Source organism: Megascapheus bottae, chromosome 18 (assembly GCF_031878675.1).
Source record: "Megascapheus bottae isolate mThoBot1 chromosome 18, mThoBot2.hap1, whole genome shotgun sequence".
Classification (NCBI taxonomy): domain Eukaryota; kingdom Metazoa; phylum Chordata; class Mammalia; order Rodentia; family Geomyidae; genus Megascapheus; species Megascapheus bottae.
The window spans coordinates 31,181,618-31,207,088 of NC_143526.1; the positions used below are offsets into that span (position 1 = coordinate 31,181,618).

The 25,471-nt window shown below is 43.2% G+C and overlaps 1 protein-coding gene across 1 annotated transcript; it reads right to left on the reverse strand.

Moving 5' to 3' along the window:
* Positions 1-1,598: 1,598 nt before the first annotated feature.
* On the reverse strand, positions 1,599-25,342 carry Edem2 (ER degradation enhancing alpha-mannosidase like protein 2). The gene is made up of 11 exons (XM_090352225.1): positions 25,153-25,342; positions 24,832-24,942; positions 22,694-22,733; positions 21,283-21,388; positions 18,341-18,466; positions 14,271-14,482; positions 11,553-11,694; positions 9,189-9,313; positions 7,533-7,677; positions 5,562-5,683; positions 1,599-2,169 (listed from the first exon to the last, which is right to left on the reverse strand). The coding sequence occupies exons 1-11, from the start codon at positions 25,257-25,259 to the stop codon at positions 1,669-1,671; spliced, it is 1,737 nt and encodes a 578-aa protein (XP_090208351.1). The 5' UTR covers positions 25,260-25,342; the 3' UTR covers positions 1,599-1,668.
* Between the last annotated feature and the right edge of the window lie 129 nt (positions 25,343-25,471).

Sequence of the window (25,471 nt, forward strand, 5' to 3'; positions counted from 1 at the left end):
ATTTTTTGTAGGTGTTTAGAAGATGCATTTTGAAATGTTTTGTTGTTGTTGTCATTGTTTTTGAGAAAAAAATCTCCCAATATGCAGCCCAATTTTCACCTTAAATCCAAAATTCTCCTGCTTTAGTTTCTCAGTGGTGGGTTTAGAGGTGAGCACCACCCCTGGCTGCTGAAATATTTCCATGGATGAAAATAACATATTTAGGATTCTATTCTCTATAGTGATTATAAATTAAATAAAATAGGCTAATGAGTCCATCTTTGAAACTAATTTTTGCTTTTTTTTTTTTTTTTCCTGATCCTGGGGCTTGATATCAGGGCCTGGATACTATCCCTTAGCTTTTTTTTTTTGCCAGTCCTGGGGCTTGAACTAAGGTCTGAGCACTGTCCTTGTCACTTAAACCATAACACCATTTCTGGCTTTTTCTATGTATGTGGTACCGAGGAATTGAACCCTGGTCTTTATGCATGCTAGGCAAGCACTCTTACCGCTAGGCCAAACTCCCGGCCTCCCTTAACTTTTCTTGTTCAAGGTTGGCCACAACTCCACTTCTGACTATTAGTGGTTAACTGGAGATGAGTCTCATGGTCTTTCCTATCATTGGCTGACTTCAAAGCTCAATCCTGATTTCAGTTTCCAGAGTAGCTAGGATTACAGGTATGAGCCATTGGTACCCAGCAAAGTTGGGTCTTTGAAGACAAGTGATACATGAAGGATTACTATCCTGTTTGTTTCATTTTTGTGTAAAATTTTACATAACTGTTTACAAAAAAACAAAAACAGAAAAAAAGCAAAAAGACTCCCATCCTCTAGACCTTCCCAGAGGAAGGGCCATTGTGAAAGAATATCCTATTCATGTAATTCTAATATGTTACAGTAACCAGTTTATTCCTCACTGCTAAAATTTAGTTTATACAAGAATAAAAACTAAATGCCTTGTTCACCAGTCCCTTGGGGGTTACAGCTGGCACCCAAAGATGCTTAATAATCTCTACTGCCCAGAAGGACAATCGGTGAAGGGGACAGATGCAGGGCAAAAGCACAGGCTGGGCAAGAACAAAAGACATACTTTGGGTAATCATGTTCTCCCCAGAGATGTCAAGAAAAGGGAGAGTTACCTATCAGCTAATTTGGGGTAACTTTTCTGTATTAGTCATGAACCTCTTCATTTTGTGCCAATCTGTGTATGTGTGTTGTATGTTTGTTGTTTGCGTGCCAGTACTTGGACTCAGGGGTTCAAAATCTCTTAGCTTTTTAGCTCAAGGCTGGCACTTAAGGACTTGCGTCACACCTTCACTTCCTGCTTTTTTTCCCCAAATGTTTAAGGGAACTCAGTCATGAGAAGCCACCACTTAAGAGACCAAATTGGGAGTCTTTATTGGAGAGCCAGTAGACTGCAGATGGAGTCTTATATTAAAAACCATCAGCCCAGCTAGTTAAAGTCTCATGGTGTTTTCTGTCTAAGCTGACTTCAAACTGTGATCCTTGGATCTTAGCCTCTTGAGTAGCTAGACTTACAGGTGTAAGCTACTGGTACTTGGCACCAGGAATACTTTCTTTGAATTGAACCTCATAAAAATAGTCCAACATATGAAACGTGATAGCCAAAAGCACATTTATTATTGTAGTTTAGTCTCAAAAAATAAAAGTAAAAAAATCATCCAGTGGTTATGAAGAATCTAGGAAAACCTGTCCCAGCAATGCCAGTTTGGAGGTAAAGGGTTGGCTGGGGCAGCTGAGAAGTGGGATTTTCTCCTTGGCTGGCTGCTTCTCACTTGCCTCACCATGAGCTTCTGGTGAGGAGAGTGTGCCAGGCCCTGATGGGGGTTCCCAAGACCCTGAACTCTTGGTTTTCTTCTGAAATCTTGATCTTTTCCGATTGAGAGAGTAGAATTCCCTCATCAAGTCTCCCACTTCCCACTGCTCCTCCTTCAGCCTGCGGCAACAGTGCAGGGCGGCAGGGTCGATGGGGTGGGCTTCTGTGTTGAAGATGTAGCCTCCAGCTCCCAGGATGCATTCCCCATAGGGGGTCATCACTGCGTCAAAGGTGGAGCCATTGTTGTGGATGAAGTTGGTTGGGTCAAACAGCAGGTAGAGGTATTTCACAGTCTCAGCCAGGAAGAAGGACTCCATGCGGTTGTCAAGTTTATGGTCTCGCAGGTCTTTGATCTGCCACATGGGAGAAGGAAGCAAGGTAGAAGATCAATACAGTTTGGTAGTGAGTTAGGAGACACCTCTACCCCTCCCCACCCCCTGGGCCTTCATGAGCTGCTTTGCCACTAGGCAGCCAAAGTCCTTGAGGAATCACTTCTCAGGGCCTCACTCTTTCCCAAGATACCATCTGGATTTTCACAAGTAGGCTGTCAACTTCCATCCTTACTCTACAGTATACTTAGATCATGAGTCTTTCCTGTCACTCTTTCTTTTCATAACCATCTGCTGACGTTCCATTTCATAGGCTAAACACTTCATCCTTACCACAGCTACCAGGTCCTTCATGATTTGAGCTGTCTTTTCTTGCAGCTGCAGTTACTTGGCCTTTCTATTCCTGAGCTAGTGGTTCACTCCCCCCTCAGGGTATCTGCGTGTTGTTCTTTCAGCCAGGAGCACTCTTCATGTAGGAATAGTCTCTCATCTCCTGCAGGTCTCCATTCAAATTCTGTCTCTCCAGAAATGTCCTCCCTGATCTTCCTATATCATAGGACAATCTCCAAACTCTTGTAAACCTACCTTTTTTTTTTTTTGCTTTTTTTGTGGGTCATGGGGTTTGAATTCTGGGCCTGGGTGCTGTCCCTGAGCTCTTCAGCTCAAGGCTATGGCTCTACTCCTGAGCCACATCCCCACTTCCCATTTTCTAGTGATTAACTGGACATACGAGTCTCAGGTTCTTCAGTGCCCTGGCTGGCTTTGAACCTTGATCCTCACATCTCAGCCTCCTGAGTAGCTAGGATTACAGGGGTGAGCCACCATGCCTGGCTAATCCTGCTTTTCGTTGACTAGGAACATAGAGCTAATCGGCCCTTCTATCACTGAAATGATATTTCATCATCAAAATGTATCACCATTTGCTGAGCCAATCCTCCCTTGATGGGCCTCAAGGAAGCCACCAAGTTTTTGCTTATGAACCAAGTCTAATTTTGATTATTTCAACAAAGTCGATGGGCATAAAGTAAGACAACTTGCTACAAACATTCATTTTTAGGTTCTCTGAATCAACAATACATTTAAACCAACCTAAGTCTCAATGATATCTACCTTACACAAAAAATGTGCCTCAAGCTGGGAGAGGTGGCTTATGCCTGTAATCCTAGCTACTCAGGAAGCTGAGATCTGAGGATTGAGGTTCAAAGCCAGCCTGGGCACTAAAGATCCTGAGACTCTATCTCCAATTAACCACTTGAAAACTGGAAGTGGCGCTGAGGCTCATGGGGTAGGATGGTAGCCTTGAGCGGAAGAGCTCAGGGACAATGCCCAGGCCGAGAATCCAGGCCCCATGACCGACCAGAAAAAAAAAAAAAAAAAGGTTCCTCAAGCTGGGTATTAGTGGCTTACGGTTAGAGTTCTAGTTACTTAGGTAGCTGAGACCTGGAGGGTCCACCAGTTTTGGCAGACTTGGAGACTCAATCTCAAATTAACCAGCAAAATGCCAGACTGGAGGTACAGCTCAAGTGGTAAAACTCTAGCAGTGACCAAGAAAGTTAAATGAGAGTACAAGGCCCTGAATTCAAGCCCTAGCACCCCCCCTACACACACATACAAAATGTGACTTGAGTTAGGAGCCAGTAGTTCATGCCTATAATCTTGGCTACTTAGGAGGCTGCTGGAATTACTGTGATTCAAGGCTAGCCTGGATACACAGAGACCTTACTTAATTCATAGCTGAGCATGATAGCACATACCTATCCATGCCTGGACAGAAAGTGAGTCCCTACTTTAAAAATATAATCAGTGGGACCGGGAGTTTGGCCTAGTGGTTAAAGTGCTTGCCTAGCATGCACGAAGACCTGGGTTCGACTCCTTAGTACCACATAATTAGGAAAAAGCTGAATGTGGTGCTGTGGCTCAAGTGGTAGAGCTCTAGCCTTGAGAAAGCCCAAGGACAGTGCTCAGGCCCTGAGTTCAGTCTTCAGAACTGGCAAAAAAAAAAAAAAAAAAAAATCAGTGCCAAAAAGATCTGCAGGCATGGTTTAGCAATCTAGCACCTGTCTAGCAACTACAACGTTCTTCTGGTAAAAAAACAAATAGACAAACAAACAAATATGAACAAGATGCACCAAGACTTTTCTTTACCTTGTTTGATAAAGAGGGGATAAGTTTTTCCATCAAGTAGTTGGAAGACCTCCAAAGGGCTTCATTTTCATGGAGTCTAACATTCCTAAGATAGTCCCAATAGTCAGAGCATTTTGGTCTTTCCCAGGATATAACACATTAAAAGCCAAACCACAGCACTGTTTCATTTCCTCCCTATATGTATAGGTCTTTTCTTTCAAAACATGGATCTATATTTTACTTATAAAATATAATCGCATTATAAAAATTTTCAAAAGAATAATTTTATAATAAACAAATAAACAAATTCTTTGTTTATTTTCTTCCAGATGTTTTTTTCTGATACATCAGTTTCTATGTGTCTATAGCAGTTATTTCTATCTTGTCTGCTTAGGTTCTGTAAGATGGGATCCCTATCTCATCTTTGACCCTTGATCCATTGTCCACAAGGGGCACAGTGATGGCTTCTCATTCCAAGCTGACCCAAACCCTAACTCTTTCCCACGGTCTACATGAGATCCTGTGGCCTCCACCTCCTTCTGTGGCTTTTTCTCCTGGTGTTCACTGTACTAAACTCTAGCCACATCTGCCTTCTTTCTGTCTTTCAGATACATTTTCACTGTGTGTGTGTGTGTGTGTGTGTTACTTTTTTGGGGGAAGGAGAGGGGAAGAATGTTGTTATTTGGAGATAGAACCTTATTATATAGCCTAGCTGGTCTTAAACTCACAGTCCTCCTGCCTCAGCCACTCAAGTGTGAGGATTACAGGTGTGTACCATTGTATCAGCTCATTTTCATGGTTTTTTGATAAAACATAAATTCTCTAAAACAGGGCTTGGTCTTTTTGCATCACTATTACCTTTGGGCCTAGCACATGTTTGACACTAAAAAGGCATTAAAGAAATACTTGTGAGATGAATGGGATTTTGTTAAGGAGCCCCAGGTTTGAATATGGGGCTGTGTAACACTGGATATCTCTTTTCAAACTCCACTTTATAAGCCCTCTCACAAAACTTCCTACAAAACCCACTTTGCAAAACAGCCCATTCTGACATATAAGGATCTCTGATGCAGAGGAAAAGCCAAGCAAATGGAAAAATGTCTTGGGAATTAACTCTTTCTCCACCTCCACTAGGTATTCTGCCAGGCTCTCAGCTTTCCAGTTCATTAGTTCACATCTCTAAGGTCTCCTCTAATACTAAGGGTTCCAGTGCTCCAAAGCCCCACCTTGGAAGAGGTTCTCCAGCAACAAGAAGAGATACTTCCCCATTCTTGGGCCCCCAAAACACTTACTGTGGCAAATCCGCATTCCACCTTGCTGATTTTCTCAATGGATTCCACAGCATCTCTTCCAAGTTCTAAGAGGGTGGGATCCCCCGTGGCACGGTAGAGGTACATTGCACTCTCAATGAGCTCTGCAAAGGCCAAACAGACCCTCCTCACCCAGTGGTCAAGCAAGCAGTGCCTGGGGTCCTTCAGATGACCCGAGGGACTCCTTTCCTTTACACCTGGTCCATGGGATCCCAACAAGGAGGAACACAGGATTATCTCACCCAAGGCTCTACTCAGAGGCAATATGCCCAAGGTCTGATGCACACAGGCATCGGCTTAAGGCTAACCACAGACTCCCACCCCTAGAGGCAGAGAGACAGCCAGAGTCTAGGACAGAGAAGGTGGCAGAGGCTGCAGTCTGTTTTCCAAAGTCTGTTCCATCTTCCTCTTTAATATCTGGTTGCCCAGACTGACAATGATCCCAGAAGCTCCATAAGGAGCTCAATATACTCAGAATACAAGAAAGAAATTCCCATCTTTACTAAGCTATCTTTTTTCTGTCATTCACAGCCTAATTTAATCTTAAAGATAGGAGCCTGACATTTTAAGGTCCTTGCTGAGATGAGATGAACAAAATGAAGGCTGGGATATTCAAGCACCCAGTTTCCTTGGGTTACAATGCACAGAAAACAGCTCCAGCTGCGCCACAGGCAGAATGTGATACTTGGACATGAGTTTTGTCTTAAGACAGATACTAACAGGAGTAAATAAATAGCAAAATACATTTATTACTTTCAAATTGCTAAGAAGTGTTATGAGGGGAAAAAAAAGATTTTACTATCCACAGAGCATGGCCTCAGAGGGCAGAAACTATAGTTCAATATGCTTTCCTACCTTATAATCCATTTTTTCTCAGAGGAAAGAACTGCTTTCCCTTCCCTTTGCCGGCAGCTCTCTATCCTTTGTTTTCTCCTCAGTCTAAATCAATATTTCTTTCTTCTGATCTGCTACTGCAAACTCTAGCTCTTATTTCATTCATTCATTCATTCATTCTGCAGTGTTGAGTATTGAACTCAGAATCCTCCACTGAGCTACAGTCACAGCTCTAGACAAGTGTTAGTCCAATTGCTCTACTTTAAAAACAGTCTGGGGCACCTTACTGGCAGATGAACACACATAGATAGAAAAGATAGTGCTTTTATAGATGATGTCCTTCTGCTTCCAGAGATGGCTGGGTGTGGCCAGTCTTGCTTCTTCTTCCTCACACATAGACCTAATACGCTAAATTGTGCTTCGCTTTCTTGCACGTCATCCAGCTAACTTCAGAGGAAACAATCCAAGATTTAGGAGGCAGAATGGGTGGAAGAAGTAGAAAACTAGTCCCATGGTTAAGTGGTTAAGACAAAGGTAACATAAAACTATATGAGGTAGGGTTGCAGCCTCTGTCCCCCTTCCTTTCCATCCTTACAGAATTTAATTTTCCCACAGTGAATTAGATGACATCATAGCTGCCAAGAAACATAGGACAATGTCAAGTATGTGATCTTGACTCTGAGCTGCAAAGGGAAAATGGGATGAAACTAGACAGTGCCTGAGGTCCATCCTAATGTTTTACTATTCTGTACTACAGAAGCAGAATGTACCCGCCTGCACGGCTGAACAAACAACTCAATCTAGTGGCAAAGTTCTAGCAGAAGCAACCTGCTTCTGTTTTTATTTTCTTTCCCATTCAATGCTGAGTTTGAAAGAACAGAGAATCATAGATCTGGGTTCCAGGCCCAGTACCTACACTTTAACAGTCTTATAGAAGCCATTCCAACTCACTAGGTCTCAGTTTCCAAATCTGAAAATATGGGTATATATAATTCCTAGAAGAAAAACCACATACAGCCACTGGAGAAGATGGGGAAAAATAGTCTTGACGGCACCTGTGCAGAATTGGGGTGTGAGGCAACAAAGCCTGTGGGCTGGCCATAATCAGACACTGCTCACCTGGTCGAAGCGGGTAGCCCTCTCGCTTCTCCACTGTGTATCCCTGAGGAATGTTGTAGAATTCTGGAAGCCCTCCAAACTGCTTCCATACAGTGTAATAGTTGAGAAAGGTCCTCATGGCATTGTCAATGTCCCCTATGAGGCTCTGTAAGAGAGAAGTAGTAGGTAGAGAGCAGGTGCAAAGCCTAAAAATCTACAGATAAAACCTCACAATTGAACTCAGAAAATGGCAAAGCAGTCTTTGGAAAAAAACCAAAAACTCAATCAAACCCTGAGATTGCTGCTAACTCGCTAACTCACTGTGTGATCCTAACCCAGAGTTAAATTTCTCTGGGCTTCATCTGTAATATGTAAAATTCAGCATGTATCTCACACATTACTGGGAGGTACTGAGATTATATATGAAATCTCCCAATCTCCCTGGTCAGTGTTCGCTACCAGTAGTTTTGATCATTTTAGCCTGATGGTTCAAAATTCTAAGAGAAAAGGTTAGTGGTGCTATATTGCTGTAACACCAATCCAGAATTTCACACTTGCTGAAAAGATGTTCTACCATGGAGCCACGGTCCCAGCTCATATTTTTTCTTAAAATAAAAAGGTATTTAAAAACTGCCTAGATTAGAAAATATCTTGGTACATGAAATATTTTGGTATACCTGGTGGATATATTAGACAGGATCAGGGTCTCATCTTATCTGTAACCCTAGTAGATTGTGTCAGGGGGAAAAAAATCATGCTGGTGGGAAAAACATGGTCACTGTTAAGGAGGAACTGTGACAGAATGTCTCCTGAAGAAACACCTGTTGCCAGTAGTAGCCCCAGTCCAGACTGGAAAGACTCTGTATATTATAACATTCCATGGCAAGTATAAGTTCCTTACACTTTAATTGTCCCCTTAGAAGACTACATATGGCAGAATCATGCATTTCATTCATCCTACAGCCTTCTTCCATCTTAAATCTATATTCTCAAGTACTCAACTAAAATAATTTATGTGAAGATACACAAAATAAACTTGCTTGGCCATTCCATAGAAACATGAAGCCAGAGCCTGGGTGGTGGCTCATACCTGTAATCCTAGCTATTCAGGAGGCTGAGATCTGAAGATCAAGGTTCAAAGCTAGCCTCGGTACAAAAGGACCTGAGACTCTTATCTTCAATTAACCTCTAGAAAACGAGAAGTGGGGCTTGGCTCCAGGGCAGGGCAGTAGCCTTGAGCTGAAGAGCTCAGAGACAACACCCAGGCCCAGGGGTAGGGCAAAAGCCTTGAGCTGAAGAGCTCAGGGACAATGCCCAGGCTGAGTTCAAGCCCCATGACACACCAAAAAAAAAAAAAAAAGAAAAGAAAAAAGAAACACGAAGCCGGACACCAGTGGCTCACACTTATAAGCCTAGCTACTCAGGAGATTGAGATCTAGAGATCACAGTTTGAAATCAGTCTGAGCAGGAAAGCCCATGAGACTTTTATCTTTACTAAACTTAAAAAAAAAAAAAAAGCCAGAAGTAGAGCTGCAGCTCAAGTGTCCAGCCTTGAGCAAAAAAAGCTCAGGGACAGCATCTCAGCTCTGAGTTCAAGACCCAGGTCCAGCACCAAAAAAAAAAAAAAGCCAAAAAAACTTGTGAAGAAAAATGACTACCTTCATTGATTGTTCTTACCTGAAGACCAGGCCAATAGGCTTCCAAGGACTGGAAGACAGGCATGGACACAGTACCCTTGTACATCTGCACCCATAGGTACCAATCATCAAAGCGGGTGTAATTCCGAATGGCTTTGTTATACTCTGCATCATGGGAAATGGAATAATAAACATACGACTGATTAGAGATAAAGTCCAACCTTGACCACAGAAGTATGGACTTAACCCTTTTGAAAGATTCTATTTTGAAATAATTAGCCTCACTGGGCGCCGGTGGCTCATGTTTGTAATCCTAGCTACTCAGGAGGCTGAGGTCTGAGGATCGAGATTTAAAGCCAGACCAGGCACTAAAATCTATGAGACTCTTATCTCCAATTACCCACCAGAAAACTGGAAGTGGTTCTGTGGCTCAAGTGGTAGAGCCCTAGCCTTGAGCTGAAGAGCTCAGGGACAAAGCCCAGGCCCAGAGTTCTCAAAACAAAGATGAAATGAGGCAAGCATACCAGCATATGTGTGGGTCCTCAAATCAGATTTCTACACTAAATAATGGTATTACCATTTTCTCCTCTTAAGCCTCAGTTTTACTATCTGTTAAACTGAGAAAATATTTTGTATTACATACCTTATTATTCAGCCATTTATTCACTCACCAAATAAGCAAACACCTACTGAGTGCTAAGTGGTCAACAAGACAAAGTCTATCCAATAAGGAACTAACACTCCAATGGGACCTTGAACTCATATCACTCTCCTAGATTATAAATCCATTAGCATTGGGGCTTTTTTGATTATGTAATCCCAAAACTAGGACAGTATATAATAAATATATAATTGTGTGTGTGTGTGTGTGTGTGTGTGTGTGTGTGTGTGTGTGTGTATGAGTTGTGGGGCTTGAACTCAGCACCTGGGTACTGTTCAAAGCTTATTCACTCAAGGCTAGTGCTCTACCATTTAGCATCACTTCAGGTTTTCTGGTGGTTAATAAGAGTCTCACAAACTTTCCTTCCTAGGCTGGCTTTGAATCATGATCCTCAGATCTCAGCCTCCTGAGTAGCTAGGATAGAGGCGTGAACCACAGGAGCCCGGCTCAAAATAAATACCTGAATGACCAAAAGTACCAAATATACATTCAAATAAATAAGGCAATATCAAAGAGCATTAATTCTTAAAATAGTTTGTGTTCAGAGCATAGCACAGTACCCGGTACATCAGTGGTATCCAGTAAATATTTACTGAGTAAATGAATAATGGCTATAATTATCACTAGGTACCCAATAATTCTTCAAGATAATTATTAAGAGTATCTAAGGTTCTGAAAGATACATGTTTATTCAATAGGCACTTATCAATTAACTACCTCTTGCAAAGGACTGAGTGAAAAAGAGTTATGAATAAGGCATTAACTATGTGTTAACTGGTACCGCTGTAACTGTTGACAGCTACTGCAGGAAAGATGCAGAAATCCTAAATTATGAGGAAGGATCTGTTTCCTATACATAATGACATTTAAGTTGGACTCTGAAGGATGAATAGAATTTAGAAACATGAGGACAAAAAAAAAAAAAAGGACTTGGGACAAAAAAGGAAATAAAAAAAAAAGAAAAAAGATTCCAAGCAAAGAAAATATCATGTGCAATGGCCAAGCGATAAATCTGGCCACAGTGACAGAATACATATGGTTCAACTGGCTCTTATAAAAAGGCATTTAAAAAAAAAAAAGGCATAAAAGCCAGATGCTGGTGGCTCATGCCTATAATCCCAGCCATTCAGGAGACTGAGATTAGAGGATCACAGTTTGAAGCCAGCCAGGGCAGAAAAATCAGTGAGGCTCTTATCTCCAAAAAATGACTCAGAAAAGGCTGGAAGTGGCACTGTGGCGTAGGTGGTAGAACACAGCCTTGAGCAAAAGAAGTACAGGGACAGCATCCAGGCCCTGAGCTTAAGTCCTAGAACTAGCACAAAAACAAAAACAAAAACCAGAAAGGCATGAAGAACCAGGTGCTGTAGGCTGCTCTGTATAATCCCAGCTATTCCAGAGATTGAGATCCAAAGATTGTGGCTTGAAGCCAACCACAGGAAAGTCCATGAGATTTATCTCCAGTTAACTACCAAAAAGCTGGAAGTGGCTCAAGTGATACAGCAAAAAAGCTCAGAGATAGTACCAAGGTGGAGTTTAAGCCCCAGACTAGTGAAAAGCTAGGGGGGCCGAGGGAAAGAAGGCATAAAGAGTTGCAATAGATATCAAAGTAGACGGTCTATTTTGAAGGTAGACTTGAAAATTCAAAATGGATTCTGTAGGCACATGGTAGAGACTGCAAGTTTAGAACCCACAGTTGGACAGGAAAGGTTATGGAAAAGCCTTTTACTCTGCCCCTTTTTTTACCCAGGAACATGGCCATGAGCTTCTTATCCTGAAGTAGGATGGCTCCTTTCACCAGATACTCAAAATATGAATCAACACCAGCACCGATGCCTGCATCCTGGGCCACCCATTTGCCAGTGAGCACATCAATGTGATTGCCAACCTAGGAAAGAGAGAGAGAGAGAGAAAGAGAGAGAGAGAGAGAGAGAGAAGAGAGAGAGAGAGAGAGAGAGAGAGAGAGAGAGAGAGAGAGAGAGAGAGAGAGAGAGAGAGAGAGAGAGATTTTCTCAGGTGGGCACAAGGCTAAAGAAGGATCTGTATCCCCTCCTGTCTCGCCCCTCTGTCACCAACCAGTGAGGTGCAAGGCAGTTAGGCACCTCAGTGCTTGGACTCACACAGGGAAGGCCCAGGACCAGCCTTCCTGCACATCTCTGCAGTGGAGATGTATCTCATGCACATTTATGAGGAGTTAATTACACCCGCTGGGCAAAAAGGAAGAAAAATGATTTGGAATATTTATGCACTGCTTAGAGTGAGTGTGAGATTAAACAAAAGAAGCTGCTGTTCCCATAATCTCTCTCAGACTTCAGGGATGTTGGCTTGTGATTCCAATGTCCAAAGATTCAAGACATTGGGCCAGGAGTTTGGCCTAGTGGTAGAGTGCTTGCCTAGCATGCACCAAGACCTGGGTTCAATTCTTTGGTACCACATACATAGAAAAAAAAAAGCTGGAAGTGGTGCTGAGGCTCAAGTGGTAGAGCTCTAGCCTTGAGAAAGTTCAAGGACAGTGCTCAGGCCCCGAGCTCAAGCCCAGGACTGGCAAAAAAAAAAATACATATTTCACACAGTTCCTCACATTAGCTCAGGAAGGACACCAGGAATCTGATGGAATGGCTGCTCCTAAGGAAAGGAACCAGACAGCTGAGGACAGGGATCAAAGGGGACTTTGCCAGTAACTTTTTTTTTTTTTTTGTAGTACTGTGGTTTGAACTCAGGGCTTTATGTTTGCTAAGCCAGCAATCTACCACTGAGTCACAACTCCAGCTCTATTTTTCACTGGCTAGTTTTAGGATAGGGTCTTCTCCCTGAGACACAATATATCTACTTTATAGAGCTACCACATCCAGTTTCCCTCCATGAGCCGTGATTGAAAGGAGCTGATCTGGAAAATGAGTCCCTAGAGATACCAGTAGAGGAGAAAGGGCAAAGTGAGGCAGGGAAGGGAAGGAAGCATGTAAGAGGTGAGTGATCAAGCAGTCAGTCCCAGGGAACTGTGGGATTCAGTGTAGAGGACGCACCTCAGTGATCTCACCAAGGCGGAGAGCAGTGGGACAGAATGTTTATCCACAAACTCCATCAGTATTTGTCACTCGTTAAGAATCCCTCATGGGTAGTATTATGTTCCAGGACTTCCAGCCAAAGGCAAGCAGCACAGGCACCACAGAAGGCCCACAGGGACATGGATGATGGCATTGGGGAAACAAGCCAATGCATACAGAAATGGTAAGGGCATGGAGGGCATGCCTGGAAGAAACCTGCCTGTGTTAGCCAGGCACTGGTGGCTCACACCTATAATCCTAGCTACTCAGGAGACTGAGATCTGAGGATTGCAGTTCACAGCCAGCTCGGGCACTAAAGTCCATGAGACTCCAATTATCCACCAGAAAACCGAAAGTGACTGGTGCTGTGGCTTAAGTGGTAGAGCGATAGCCTTGAGCTGAAGAGCTCAGGGACAGCAGTCAGGCCTGAGTTCAAGTCCCACAACCAAAAAAAGAAAGAAAGAAACCTGCCTGTGTTGGACTAACTAGGGGAGATGGAATAAATCTGCACTGTGGCACTTTCTGAAGGTGGCACTTCTTATGTGACATCTCCTCATATAAGGTCTACTTTTTGAGCTGACTTAGCAACAAATTCTACATAAAATAGTAGAGTGCCAGCCTATGCCTGAATCATTTTCAGTCTTTGGAACGATTCGGCCTAGGAGATATTAATACATTAATATCACTGCTGGAGTAACTGAGGACAAAGAGGTTAAGATACAGTTTCAATGTGGCAAAGCTTCAATCTAGTTCTTACTAAATCCAGTGTTATTTCCTGACTACCTTTGGCTCCATTACTGTTAATTCCATTGAATTATCCCTTCAAGGAACTGACACTAATCTTGGAGATGACCTGATCTAAAATATGCTAACTAGTCATTTATGAACAGGAATTGGAGGGGAAAAGGAAGCTCTGGGGTCAAATAAGCTTGGTCAAATAAGCCAAGTCAAGTAGATCTTTTCATCATTACATGTTATATTCTGTGCAAACTTACTGCGACTCAAAAAACAAACCAAAAAAATCCCTTTATTTGACCAGAAATCCATCTTTCACAGGATAGTCATTCAACATCTTAATACTAGTAGTCTAAGAAACACAGTTTTATGCAAATACTAAAAATAAGGGTTAGATGAGCTGATTATCTACAGTTACTAAGTGAGTTAGGGTTATGAAGCATATGACATCCTTCTAAAAATCCAAGGCTCCAGACCTCAGAACAATACTGCCTTGAGCCCTGACAGAGGATGGGCTTTCTGGTTCTCTTCTTGTCAAAACATGAGTAAGGGTCAGTCTACCTTTTGATATTCTAAGCCCAAGTACTGAGGCCACTTATACAACTTTGTTCTTGGAGTTCTAGGCCTTATAAGCAAGGACCAAAATGGCAGACTTGACACACAGAAGAGGCAGCAGCTGACCTACCAGCCCGATATCTGACCGGCTCTCCCAGAGGCGCATCAAGGCCACTCTGGCCACATCTTCAAACACGGGGTCACCAGTGAGACTGCTCAAGGTGGCAAATTCCACAATGAAGGTCCCGATCCCTGCCGTACAGGTGACAGGGGTCTCTCCTGGGTTCACGCCATGAAGCAGGTTCACCGTTCCATAGGGCATACCAGTGGGGGTCTGAAAGGCTAAACAATCAGGTGATTGTTATGACTCCACACAGCAGCAGAGAGGTCAGAGTGGTTTAGACATAGGGCTCAAGCTTTAAGATCTTTGCCAGTATTTCCCACTTTCCTTCTGAGTGAACTACCTGAGACTGAGCCAGAGAATGGTAAATGTCACACTGGAGGAACCTTAGCAGACACCTAAACCAATACTGGCAAACATGCTACCATACCTCTGGCTCCTGCAATGAGAAAGGAACATAGAGAGAGCCTAACTCCAAGTTACCACCATTCACATGATCTCTTTAATTTTCTTACACTCTTGTCTTCTAAGGCGAGACAGAAAACCAAGCATGAAGTAAGCCAGGCATAAGCTACAGAAACAGTGAGGTTTAGGGCTCATGGACAAGAGCACACCCCGTTGGAAGCCATTTAGAGACTTTAAAACACCACTCTGACCAGTGAAATAATTTGGCAGAGCCTAAGCAGTCCCAGGGGAGCCGTTTGAGATTCCTTCTTTAAAATAAACTATGTTAGGGCAAAGTTACTTTAAAAAAAACCAAACAACTCAGGATATAAATTCCTAAGTCATTGATACAGTAGGACTCTAATTTATAGATAAGGAAAATCATGCCTGTCAAGAAGTGATTCAGCCAAGGGTCACACAAGACCATCACACAGTGTGAAGTTGGAAATGTCTACCCTGAGCCCCACCCTGTACCTTCACTACAGCCCAATGCTCTGCCACCCAGTGCTTCCTGATTCAAGGCAAGAGCTCAACAACCAGCCCAAGGAAAAAATTCCTCTCCAGGTCAAAAGGTCAAGCAACTGCAGATCAACCTGTGCGTCACCAAATTGAGAACGAAACTGTCAAAATTTCCAAGAACTACAGGGTCCAGAAAGAAATTATAGACAAGAAATTGGTGGCTTGGCAGGCATGAGGGACCATCAAGGAGAATACAAGTCACAACCAAGAAGGACATAAGAAAATATTTTAGAAAACACAGGGAGCATTAAAAAGAAAGGGAATAATATGTGCCAGTGGCTCATGCCTGTAGTGCTAATTACTCAGGAAACAGAGATCTGAAGATCATGGTTCAAAGCTAGCCCAGGAAAGAAAAGCCTTTGAGATTCTTATCTCCAGTTAACTACCAAAAAGCTAGACATAGGACTGTGTCTCACACTGGTAGAGTGCCAGTCTTGAGCAAAAAACAAACAACAAAGGGGCCAGGAGTGTAGCATAGTGGTAGAGTGCTCGCCTAGTATGCACGAAGCCCTAGGTTTGATTCCTAGGTACTACACACACAGAAAAAGCCAGAAATGGGGCTGTGACTCAAGTGGCAGAGCACTAGCCTTGAACAAAAGTGTCTAAGCATAGGGCTGAGGCCGTGAGTTCAAGCCCCAGGACTGGCAAAATAAATAAGCAACAAAACAAAACCTCGGGGACAGGGCCCAAGTTCCAAGTTCAAACCCCAGTACTGACACTCATACATACACATACACATACATACATACACACACACACACACACACACACACACACAGGAAAAGGAATAAAAGTCCTCCTGGATTTGCAAAGGAGATGCATACGTGCTTGCTGTATACTTATACACTACATATTTTGAATATATACATATATTTGCATATATATTTATAAATAAATAATGGGAGGTGTGAGGGAGGGAAAGTGGTAGAAAAACATGGGAAGGGGTAACAATGTTCAAGAAGTGATGTAAGCTGGGCGTAGTGGCTCACATCTGTAATCCTAGCTACTCAGGAGGCTGAGATCTGAGGATTGCGGTTCAAAGCCAGCCTGGGCACTAAAGATGGTGAGGCTCTTATCTCCAATTAATCTCTAGAAAATGGGAAGTGGGGCTGAGGCTCAAAGGACTGGGCAATAGCCTAGAGCTGAAGAGCTCAGGGACAACACCTAGGCCCAGGGGTAGGGAAATAGCCTTGAGCTGAAGAGCTCAGGGACAACGCCCAGGCCCAGAGTTTAAGCCCCATGACTTACCAAAAAAAAAAAAGTAAGAAAATAAAAGTAGTGTACCCACTATCTGATGAATGTAACTGCAACCCCTCTGTACATCACCCCAACAATAAAATAAAATTTAAAAATATATAAGTAATATATGGTTTTATATATAGATATAACTATATATTCTACAATGATAAAAAAAATTTAGGCCCGGAGTTTGGTGTAGTGGTAGAGTGCTTGCCTAGCATGCATGAAGATTCCTCGGTCCCATATACATAGAAAAAAGGCAGAAGTGGTGCTGAGGCTCAAGTGGTAGAGCTCTAGCCTTGAGAAAGTCCAAGGACAGTGCTCAGGCCCTGAGCTCAAGTCCAGGACTGGCAAAAAAAAAAAAAAAAAAAAAAAGACTTTAAAAAATGGAAGCAGAGCTGGGTGCAGTGGCTCTCTGAGTGTAATCCTAGCTACTCAGGAGGCTGAGATCTGAGGATCAAGCTTCAAAGCCAGCCTGGGCACAAAAGGACCTGAGACTCTTATCTCCAATTAACCTCTAGAAAATGGGAAGTGGGGTTTGGCTGGAGAGTAGGTCGTAGTCTCGAGTTGAAGAGCTCAGGGACAACACCCAGGCCCAGAGGTAGGGTAGTAGCCTTGAGCTGAAGAGCTCAAAGACAGCGCCCAGGCCAAGTTCAAGCCCCATGATCCACAGGAAAAAAAATGGAAGCAGAAAAAAGGCAGTTTCCTCCAGAGATGAATCACATAGGACCTGATGTTTTCTAGGAGACACCAGGCCAAGAGATATGGGCTATGAATGACGCCTGAACTGAACTCACCAATGGCCTCGGCTATGCCTGGAGAGGCGAATGCTCCACATGAGGAGTAAATAAGTGAGATGTCCAAGGGACCAGTGGAAAGCTACTGTGACGTGTTTGGGTGTGAGTGCCTCAGACCTCTACCACACCCTAAAAGGAACACAGTGTCTGGCTGACCCTTCAGAGCCCAACAATGACTGCCTCTACACCAAAACACTGAGGCTTGCCCTGCTGCCCTGGACACAGCTTAGCCATAAAAGAGATTCCTCTCTTTTCACAAGTGAAAAGCACTTTCTCTTGTTGACCTTACATTAGCTTTCCAAATATTCACCATGGGAGGGAGGAATTATGGTAGAGTAGGGGAAAATGAAGGAAGAGTAGCTTATTCAAGATGAAGGCTGATAGAAAAGAGTCTAGAACCCACAGCTCCTAATGCTCAGACCAAGGCTCTTTCCTTAGACCATTATTCCAGCAGAATGTGGGCTGGCGAGGGTTCAAAGCACTCATTTAACCTAAGGACAAAAACCATGTATCCACCAGTCTGGACCTCAGTCCATGCCTGTCAACAGTAATGACGTTAACTTGCCCAGCTGAGCCCATACCCCAGAAGGCCCTTAAAATGTTCAGGACTCAAGCCAGGAGTGAAGCCTAGTGTTAGAGTGCCTGCCTACCATGCATGAAGTCCTGGGTTTGATTTCTTGGTACCACATACACAGAAAAAGCCAGAAGTGATACTGTGGCTCAAGTGATAAGAGTGCTAGCCTTGAGAAAGCCCAATGACAGTACCCAGGCTCTGAGTTCAAGTGCCAGGACTGGAAAAAAAAATGTTCAGGACTCTGCTGATTTCCATGGTAGTTGGATACAATACCCAGTAGAAGGCAGGAATACAGAGGATTTGTGTAAAATATACCAAGAAAGGTCTAGAGGTATGGCTTAGTGGTAGACCAACTGACTAGCAAATCCAAGGTCCTAAATTCAAAACCAGGAGGGGAAAAAATACCAAGAAATAATAGAAATAATTCAACATGGTTACTCTTATCTCAGTAAGGGAAACATAATCTACTGCATTTCATGTTTCTCCCATCTCAGTGTGGTTTTTACCTGGCAGGAGTTTTCGGGCTGCCTCCTCAGCCATCCTCAGGAGAGGTCCAGAGCAGGGCCATCCAGCCTCTACTTCTACCCCAGCCTTCTTTGATAACAGATGAGCAGACAGGAGTCCTCCCACCACTGCAGGTAATATAAAGCACAAGTGTCACTGTTCTAAGGACCAGTCTTACCTTAGTGCAAAATAAACCTTAGAACTCTCCTTGAACCACCCAGAAAGAGATATCCTTTGACCCTCACATATTTACATAGTGTTAGTTGACAAATTGGTTCTCTTGGTGGGTCATAAACATTTGACAATCAAAGATGTGGCTTACTGGTAGAGTGTTTGCCTAGCATGCATGAAATGCTGGATTCAATTCCTCAGTACCACATACACAGAAAAGGCCTGAAGTGGTGCTGTGGCTCAAGTGGTAGAGTGCTAGCCTGTCAGTCTTGAGCAAAAGAAGTTTAGGGCAGTACCCAGGCTGAGTTCAAGTCCCAGGACTGGCAAAAAAAAAAAAAAGATGGCTGCTTTTTGAACTCTCTATTGTGGACCACGTGCTAGGTACTGCTATCCCCTCTGCAGAAAAAGATACTAAGGTTCAGAGAGGCAAGATGATGTGTCCTGATCACCCATCTTGTGGATGACAGGAATAGGTCTGTCTGATTATAAGGCTCCTGTTGACTTCACTTTGCCACTCTAGTTCCCAGTCATGTATCATAGCTGGAGAATTGGGGTAGGAGGGGAGAGGACAAAATGCAGTGTTCACCTGGTAACTAACAGCAAATAGGTTTTTAGTACTTTATTTTGGCTGGTTATGCAGCATTTAGGATTTATGAAAAGACCAGGTTCTGTGTCTGGAAATATAGTTAACTAGAAACTAGAAACAGCCCGCTAACTAAAAATAATCAGTGACCTTCAGTCTCCCTCCTCCTGGCAGAGGAACAGAGACAAAAGCCAACCTGGGGAGTGGATAAAAGGTCTCTGCATCGAGTTGAGACCTGAAGAATTCTATACTCTCTGTAAAGTTGAATTAAAAATAGACTTTGTACATTTCCCCTAGGGCACATAAGGAAAATTACATGCCTCAATCTTGGTGCCCAAGAAAAAGGAGGGAAAACAAACAAACAAAATAAAACTTCCCTAAGAATTAGTAACTGCAACCTGGAACTCACATTTTGTAGTTTTAACTCATATTAACTGGATAATCTAAAAACCCTCAAACCTTAAGCATACAGTGGGTTTTGATACCTCAAGTCAGAAGGCAGAAATTAATAAAAATGTATATCTAGGAGAACCTACATTAATTCACATAATCCAGTCCCCAAAAAAGAATCACACAGAAAAAGTCTAAGAAAAGAACATATAGTAAAGCTACTGAATAAAACTTTAAAAATTTACTCAATGGGTACAAGGAGACAAAACATTTTAAGTAACAACCAGCAGAAATATAAGTACAAGATACATCTATGTTTCAAATACTACAATTATCAGGCATTATGTGCAATATAACCAAAGAAATAACAAAGAGATTGAAGTATTTGTCACAAGAAGTAACCAAAATCACCAGATATATTTATTTATAAAAAGATGAAAGAGAATTTCTGAAAATAAAAATATAATCATTGATAGGCCATGAGTTTAGCCTAATGGTAGAGTGCTTGCCTAGCATGCATGAAGACCTGGGTTTAATTCCTTGGTACCATATACACAGAAAAGCCAGAAGTGGTGCTATGGCTCAAGTGGCAGAGCACTAGCCTTGAGGAAAAAGCCCAAGGACAGTGCTCAGGCCCTGAGTTCAAGCCCCTGGACTGGCAAAAAAAAAAAAAAAATATATATATATATATATATATATATATATATATATATATATCCACTGAAATTAAAAGTTGCATGAATGCAGGTATCAGTGTAATCCTAAACCTGTAATCCTAAACTACTCAGGAAGCTGAGATCTGAGGATCGTGGTTCAAGCCAGCCAGGGACCTAAAGTCTATGAGACTCTTCAATTAACCATGAGAAAACCAGAAGTGGGGCTGTGACTTAAGTAGTAGAGAGCTAGCCTTGGACTGAAGAGCTCAGGGACAGTACCTAGGTCCGGAGTTCAAGCCCCATGACAACAAAAAAAAAAAGTTGCCTGATTAGGCCAGATGCTGGTGACTCACAACTTATAATCCTAGCTACTAAGCCAGCCAGGGAAATTTCAAACCCTCTCAATCTTACCACCCCTCCACCCTCAACATGGTCCATGGTTAGTAGCCACTGATCAGGTAACACCAACAAAAAGCATTTCCATCAGCACAGAAAGTTCTTTTGAACCGACAGGGAGTTCCAAGAAGGCAGGGACAACTTTTCATTCATGGCACCAAATACATGTTATTTATGTGATAAATGTTTTGTTCTAGCCTTTTTCTGTTCTCTGCTAATTTTCATTTCTGAAACTGATCAGAGATCCTAACACCCCACTTCCCCCTCCAGGAAGTCACAGGTGCTCTGACAGGCACTGGTTTTGGTGAATATCCTGGCAGAGTGAATTCTGAAGCCATTTACCATCTCTATTTTTTTATGTAGCACACGTGCGCGTGCGTGCGTGCGTGTGCGTGTGCGTGTGCGTGTGCGTGTGTGTGCCAGCACTAGGGCTTGAACCAGGGGCCTTGTACTCTTCATTGGGTTTTTGCTCACGGCTGGCACTCTACCATTTGAGCCCTATCTCTACTTCTAGTATTTTCCTGGTTCATTGGACATAAAAGTCTCACAGGCTTTTCTGCACAGACTGGCTTCAAACTGAGATCCTCAGATTTCAGCCTTCAGAGTAGTCAGGACTGCAGGTATGAGCTACCATCACCTAGCCTAACTCTTGAGGTTTGGTTTTTTTGTTGTTGCTGTTGTTGTTCTTTTCTTTTCAGAGACACTTCCACACTGTCTTCCTTCTAAAAGCCCTAGAAGGCAGCCTTACCTCGAATGTTGGTTTCAAATACCGAGGCGTTCACATCAATATCAAAGTCCACGTTATCCTGGAGCACTTCAACCACTCTTTGGAATTCGGAGATATTCCCCAAAATCTGGAAGGAGAAAGTGACCTGACTAAGAGGCTCTCCCAGGTGGGGAGGCACACCGGAGGCTGGATTTAGAGGTGGCTTGCTGTGCTAGCAGCCCAACTAGCATAGCATAATGACACAACCTACACTTCCGACCCTGTGTCTCACAGTTCCTTCCTTCACCTACTTCACTAAAACTATCCCCACAATTCTTCAACTTCCTGACTCTAGACCTGCTACTTCCTTCACTAGAAATCACTTCCTCTTTCATTTTCTAAACTCAATGCAACTTATCTTTGTCTAAATATCTTTCTCTAAAAAGCCTTTGATTCCTCTTTTAACTTCTTCCTTGAAATAAAAGGCCCCAATGTGCACAACTCTTAGGGTACTCATTTCTTTCCTAATTAAGAAAATCTCCATGGACAGAAGCTTCACTCTTGCCTACATTACCCTAGAGTGCCAGGCATAGCTCCTGAAGTAATAACTCTACAAATACTTTTAGAATGATGACACCAATCTTTCTTCACATTGCAGTTGATGATTGCAAGATAGAAATCTCATCACTTCCTGATTCTATGTAAGGAATTTCAGTGGCTTCCCTTGCTCTTGAAATAAGGCTCAAAATCCTTAACACAGTGAAGAGCTTGTGTCATCTGGCTGCTATGTATCCTTCAGCGTCACCGCATTTCCTGCATCCTTCTCCAGTCCGTAGCCACCTTGGTCTTCCTTCAATTATCTGCACTTGCCAGGATCTGTTCTGCCCCAAGACCTTCACACCAGCTATTCTCACCGCCTACAATACTCTTCCTCTCCCATTTTCCTAATCAATACCTTGCTTCTCCTGCAGATCTCAAGATTCTTCTTTTACACCCACTCACAAAACTTTATTCCTTTCCCAAAGAGCACTCACTATAGTTTGTAAGTCTGCATTTCTTAAAGTTGTTGTTGCTTCTATTGTTTCTTGATTTTCCTTGCTAACACCACAAACTCAGACAAGCAGAGACCGTACCTGTTCAAATTCATCATAATAACTCTAGAACTATCTTGCTACACAATTGGCCTTCAACTATCTGATGAACAGTACATAAAAATTAACATTAAGTGGGGCTAGGAGCATGGCCTAATGGTAGCATGCTCACCTATCATGCACAAAGCCCTGGGTTTGATTCCCTGGAACCACATACATAGAAAAAGCTGGAAGTGGAGTTGTGGCTCAAGTAGTAGAGAGCTAGCCTTGAGCAAAAAGTGTCTAAGGACAGTGGTTAGACCCTGAGTTCAAGCCCCGGGTCAAGCAAAAAATAAAATAATAATAACAGATGATACACTTACCAGCAAGGTATCCAGAGCATCAATTAGAGTCAGAGAAAAACTGTAAAAGGAAGAAATCACAGCAGATATATGGCTGTTTAAACAGATTTCCCTTCCCCTAAAAAACTAAGTGAGGTACAATGTTAGGTCTTCTTTCTCTATCCTGCTTACAGTGACAACAAAAAAAACCACAGAGAAAATCACTAAGATCATCTGACCCATTTAACACATATGAAAAGGTGTGCCAATATACGTAAACTGTACTAAATATATTACCTGTACTGACATTCTTCTTTGCCATAGGGAGGCAGTATAAGATTATAGCTACAAGCACAGGCTTTTCAGCAATTCTTCATCTAGGAATTTGCCCCATAGTATACATAGTTTTTTGAGATGGCCCATGGAAGTATTATTTAGAACAGCAAAAGGTTAGAAAGAATCTAATGGTCTACCAGTTGCAGGGATAGCTATGAAGTTATCAAACAGATGGCTATGAGGAAACATTATTTGATGATTTTCAGGTCATGTTATGAAGTAGAAAACAGAAGCTACAGAATAGGTGGTATGGTACAGTTTCATCTATATTTCAAAAAGGGACATAACAACAGAAAACAGTCTAGCTAGTTGTTCGGACCAGTGATGATCCTGACTCATTATAAAGGAACACTTAAAATTTTTAGAGGCAAGAAGGATTCCATGTGTTGACTGTTAACAGTTATTATACATTCAAAAGAGTATTTTAGTATATGGAAATTCATTTGAGAAAGTTAATCTTCAAAAGATACACAATAGTTGGGCAGAGTGCTATACATCTGTGATTCCAACACTTGAAAGGCTGAGGGAGGTGGAGTTTAACGCTAACCCAAGCTACATAGTAAGACCTCCATTTCAAACAATAAATAAGCAACAGCTGAAAAAATACACATATCGGGGCCAGGAGTTTGGCCTAGTGCTTAAAGTGCTTGCCTAGTATGCATGAAAACCCGGGTTCGATTCCCCGGTACCACATATAGAAAAAAGCCGGAAGTGGTGCTGAGGCTCAAGTGGTAGAGCTCTAGCCTTGAGAAAGTCCAAGGACAGTGCTCAGGCCCTGAGCTCAAGCCCAGGACTGGCCAAAAAAAAAAGAAAAAAGAAAAAATGCACATATTCACACCTACGTAATAGTTACATATTGAGAACATTCCTGCAAGGTGGAAGTAGAGATGGGGCTCAAGTGGTGGATAGCTAGCATTGAGCAAAAAGCCAAGTGAGAACACCAGGTCCTGAGTTCAAGCCCCAGTACTAGCACCAATATACATATATGAGACATAATAATGATTCTGAGGTATGAGATTTTTACCCCATATTGTGTATGATTCTGTACTCCCTGAATTAGCCATTTGTTTGAATTTAATTTTCCCTGCTATAAAGGGAAACAGCACAGGTTTACTTCCCTATTTCTTAGCTTTGAAGGGAAAAGCCACCATTTGCAAATATGGGTAAAACACAAATAGTTGCACCTGACTTCTAGGAGTGTTCACTGAATGAAATGACACAGTGAAATGCTTACCACAGTGTTCAATGTCAGCTTCAGCCAAGGCAATGATTCTTAGCAAGGGGCAAGACATTATTTTATTTACCTAGATTTTTTTTCTAGTGGAAATAAGACAAACTTGTAGATACGTGACAATGATAGTATCTGAAAATTGCTACAAAGAAAACAGGTGACTTGTAAGAGTGATTGGGGGAGCTGCACAGGTAACATAAGGAACTAAGGAATTCAATGAGATGAACAAAATAAGATGAACACAATAGGGGAGAAATGTATTTCTATTACAGAGAACACCAACTGCAAAGCTCTTAAGTTCTGAGAGAGTAAAAGCCACTCCTAGACCTGTTTATAAATCTATAAAATGAGGAGTCTTAGAGTCCTTTCACATATTATGACTTTAGTCGTACTCAAGCCCCCACAGCTGGTGCCTGTCACTGCTGAGGCTGGGCCCAGAGCTCTGGCCTGCCAGGGGGAGCCAGGACTTTCTGGCACTGCCAAAGAATGGGTACCTCTGAGGGTACAAGTCTAAACTGAGGGGAAGAGAACCAGTGAGGAGACCAGGAAGCCACAAGCCTAGGACGGGACTGCCAGACCCTGGCCCGCCCCCTCTGCCCTCCACAAGCTCTACCTGCCCCAGGTGTCCTGCCCGTCACAGGTGAGCGGCCTCAGCTCGTCGTAGGGAAAGGCATTTTCCAGGTAGCTGTCGTAGGCGTGGTAGAACATGGCCTTGACTCGCTCCCTGGTGCGAGGGGTGAGAAATAAGGCAAGGAGGGAAGGGCAGAACAGAAAACCATGTGAGAGAAACGACCAGAGATAAGGCGGGAAGTGGGAATCGCCAGCTGCCTTCTGCCCAGCACGTCAGGGTGAGGGGCCTGGGGGACAGGGACGGGACCCGGTCCGCTCTCCCCATTCCCCGGCCGTGTGAGGGCGGGAGCCTGGTCCCCTTCACCTGTAGTGGGCAGGGTCGGGCGCGGTGCCATCGGGGCCAGGAGCACCACGGGGCAGGGGCAGCAGCGCGCACAGGAGGCCCAGCGGGATGAGGAGACGGAAAGGCATAGAGCTCGCGTCGGGTCAAGGCCGCCACAGCAGGGGCAGCCACCGCCACCCGTTCATTCTGGGAGCCGCTGCCGGTTCTTCCGGGAAAGCGAGCCAGGACGCCTGCGCAAGAAGAAACCCCCACTCACTTCCGGACTACATACTCCAGAATGCAATGCGGGGGGGGGGGGGCGGACCCAGGCGAAATGCTTCTCGGGATGTAGTTTCCCAAA

Excerpts from the sequence above, each read along its gene's own strand:
- Edem2 (XM_090352225.1), bottom strand. The coding sequence starts at position 25,259 with ATGCCTTTCCGTCTCCTCATCCCGCTGGGCCTCCTGTGCGCGCTGCTG. Across the intron at positions 21,389-22,693 it reads ATGCTCTGGATACCTTGCTG|ATTTTGGGGAATATCTCCGA; the intron begins GTAAGTGTATCA and ends TTCTCCTTCCAG. Across the intron at positions 11,695-14,270 it reads GCCGGTCAGATATCGGGCTG|GTTGGCAATCACATTGATGT; the intron begins GTAGGTCAGCTG and ends TCTCTTTCCTAG.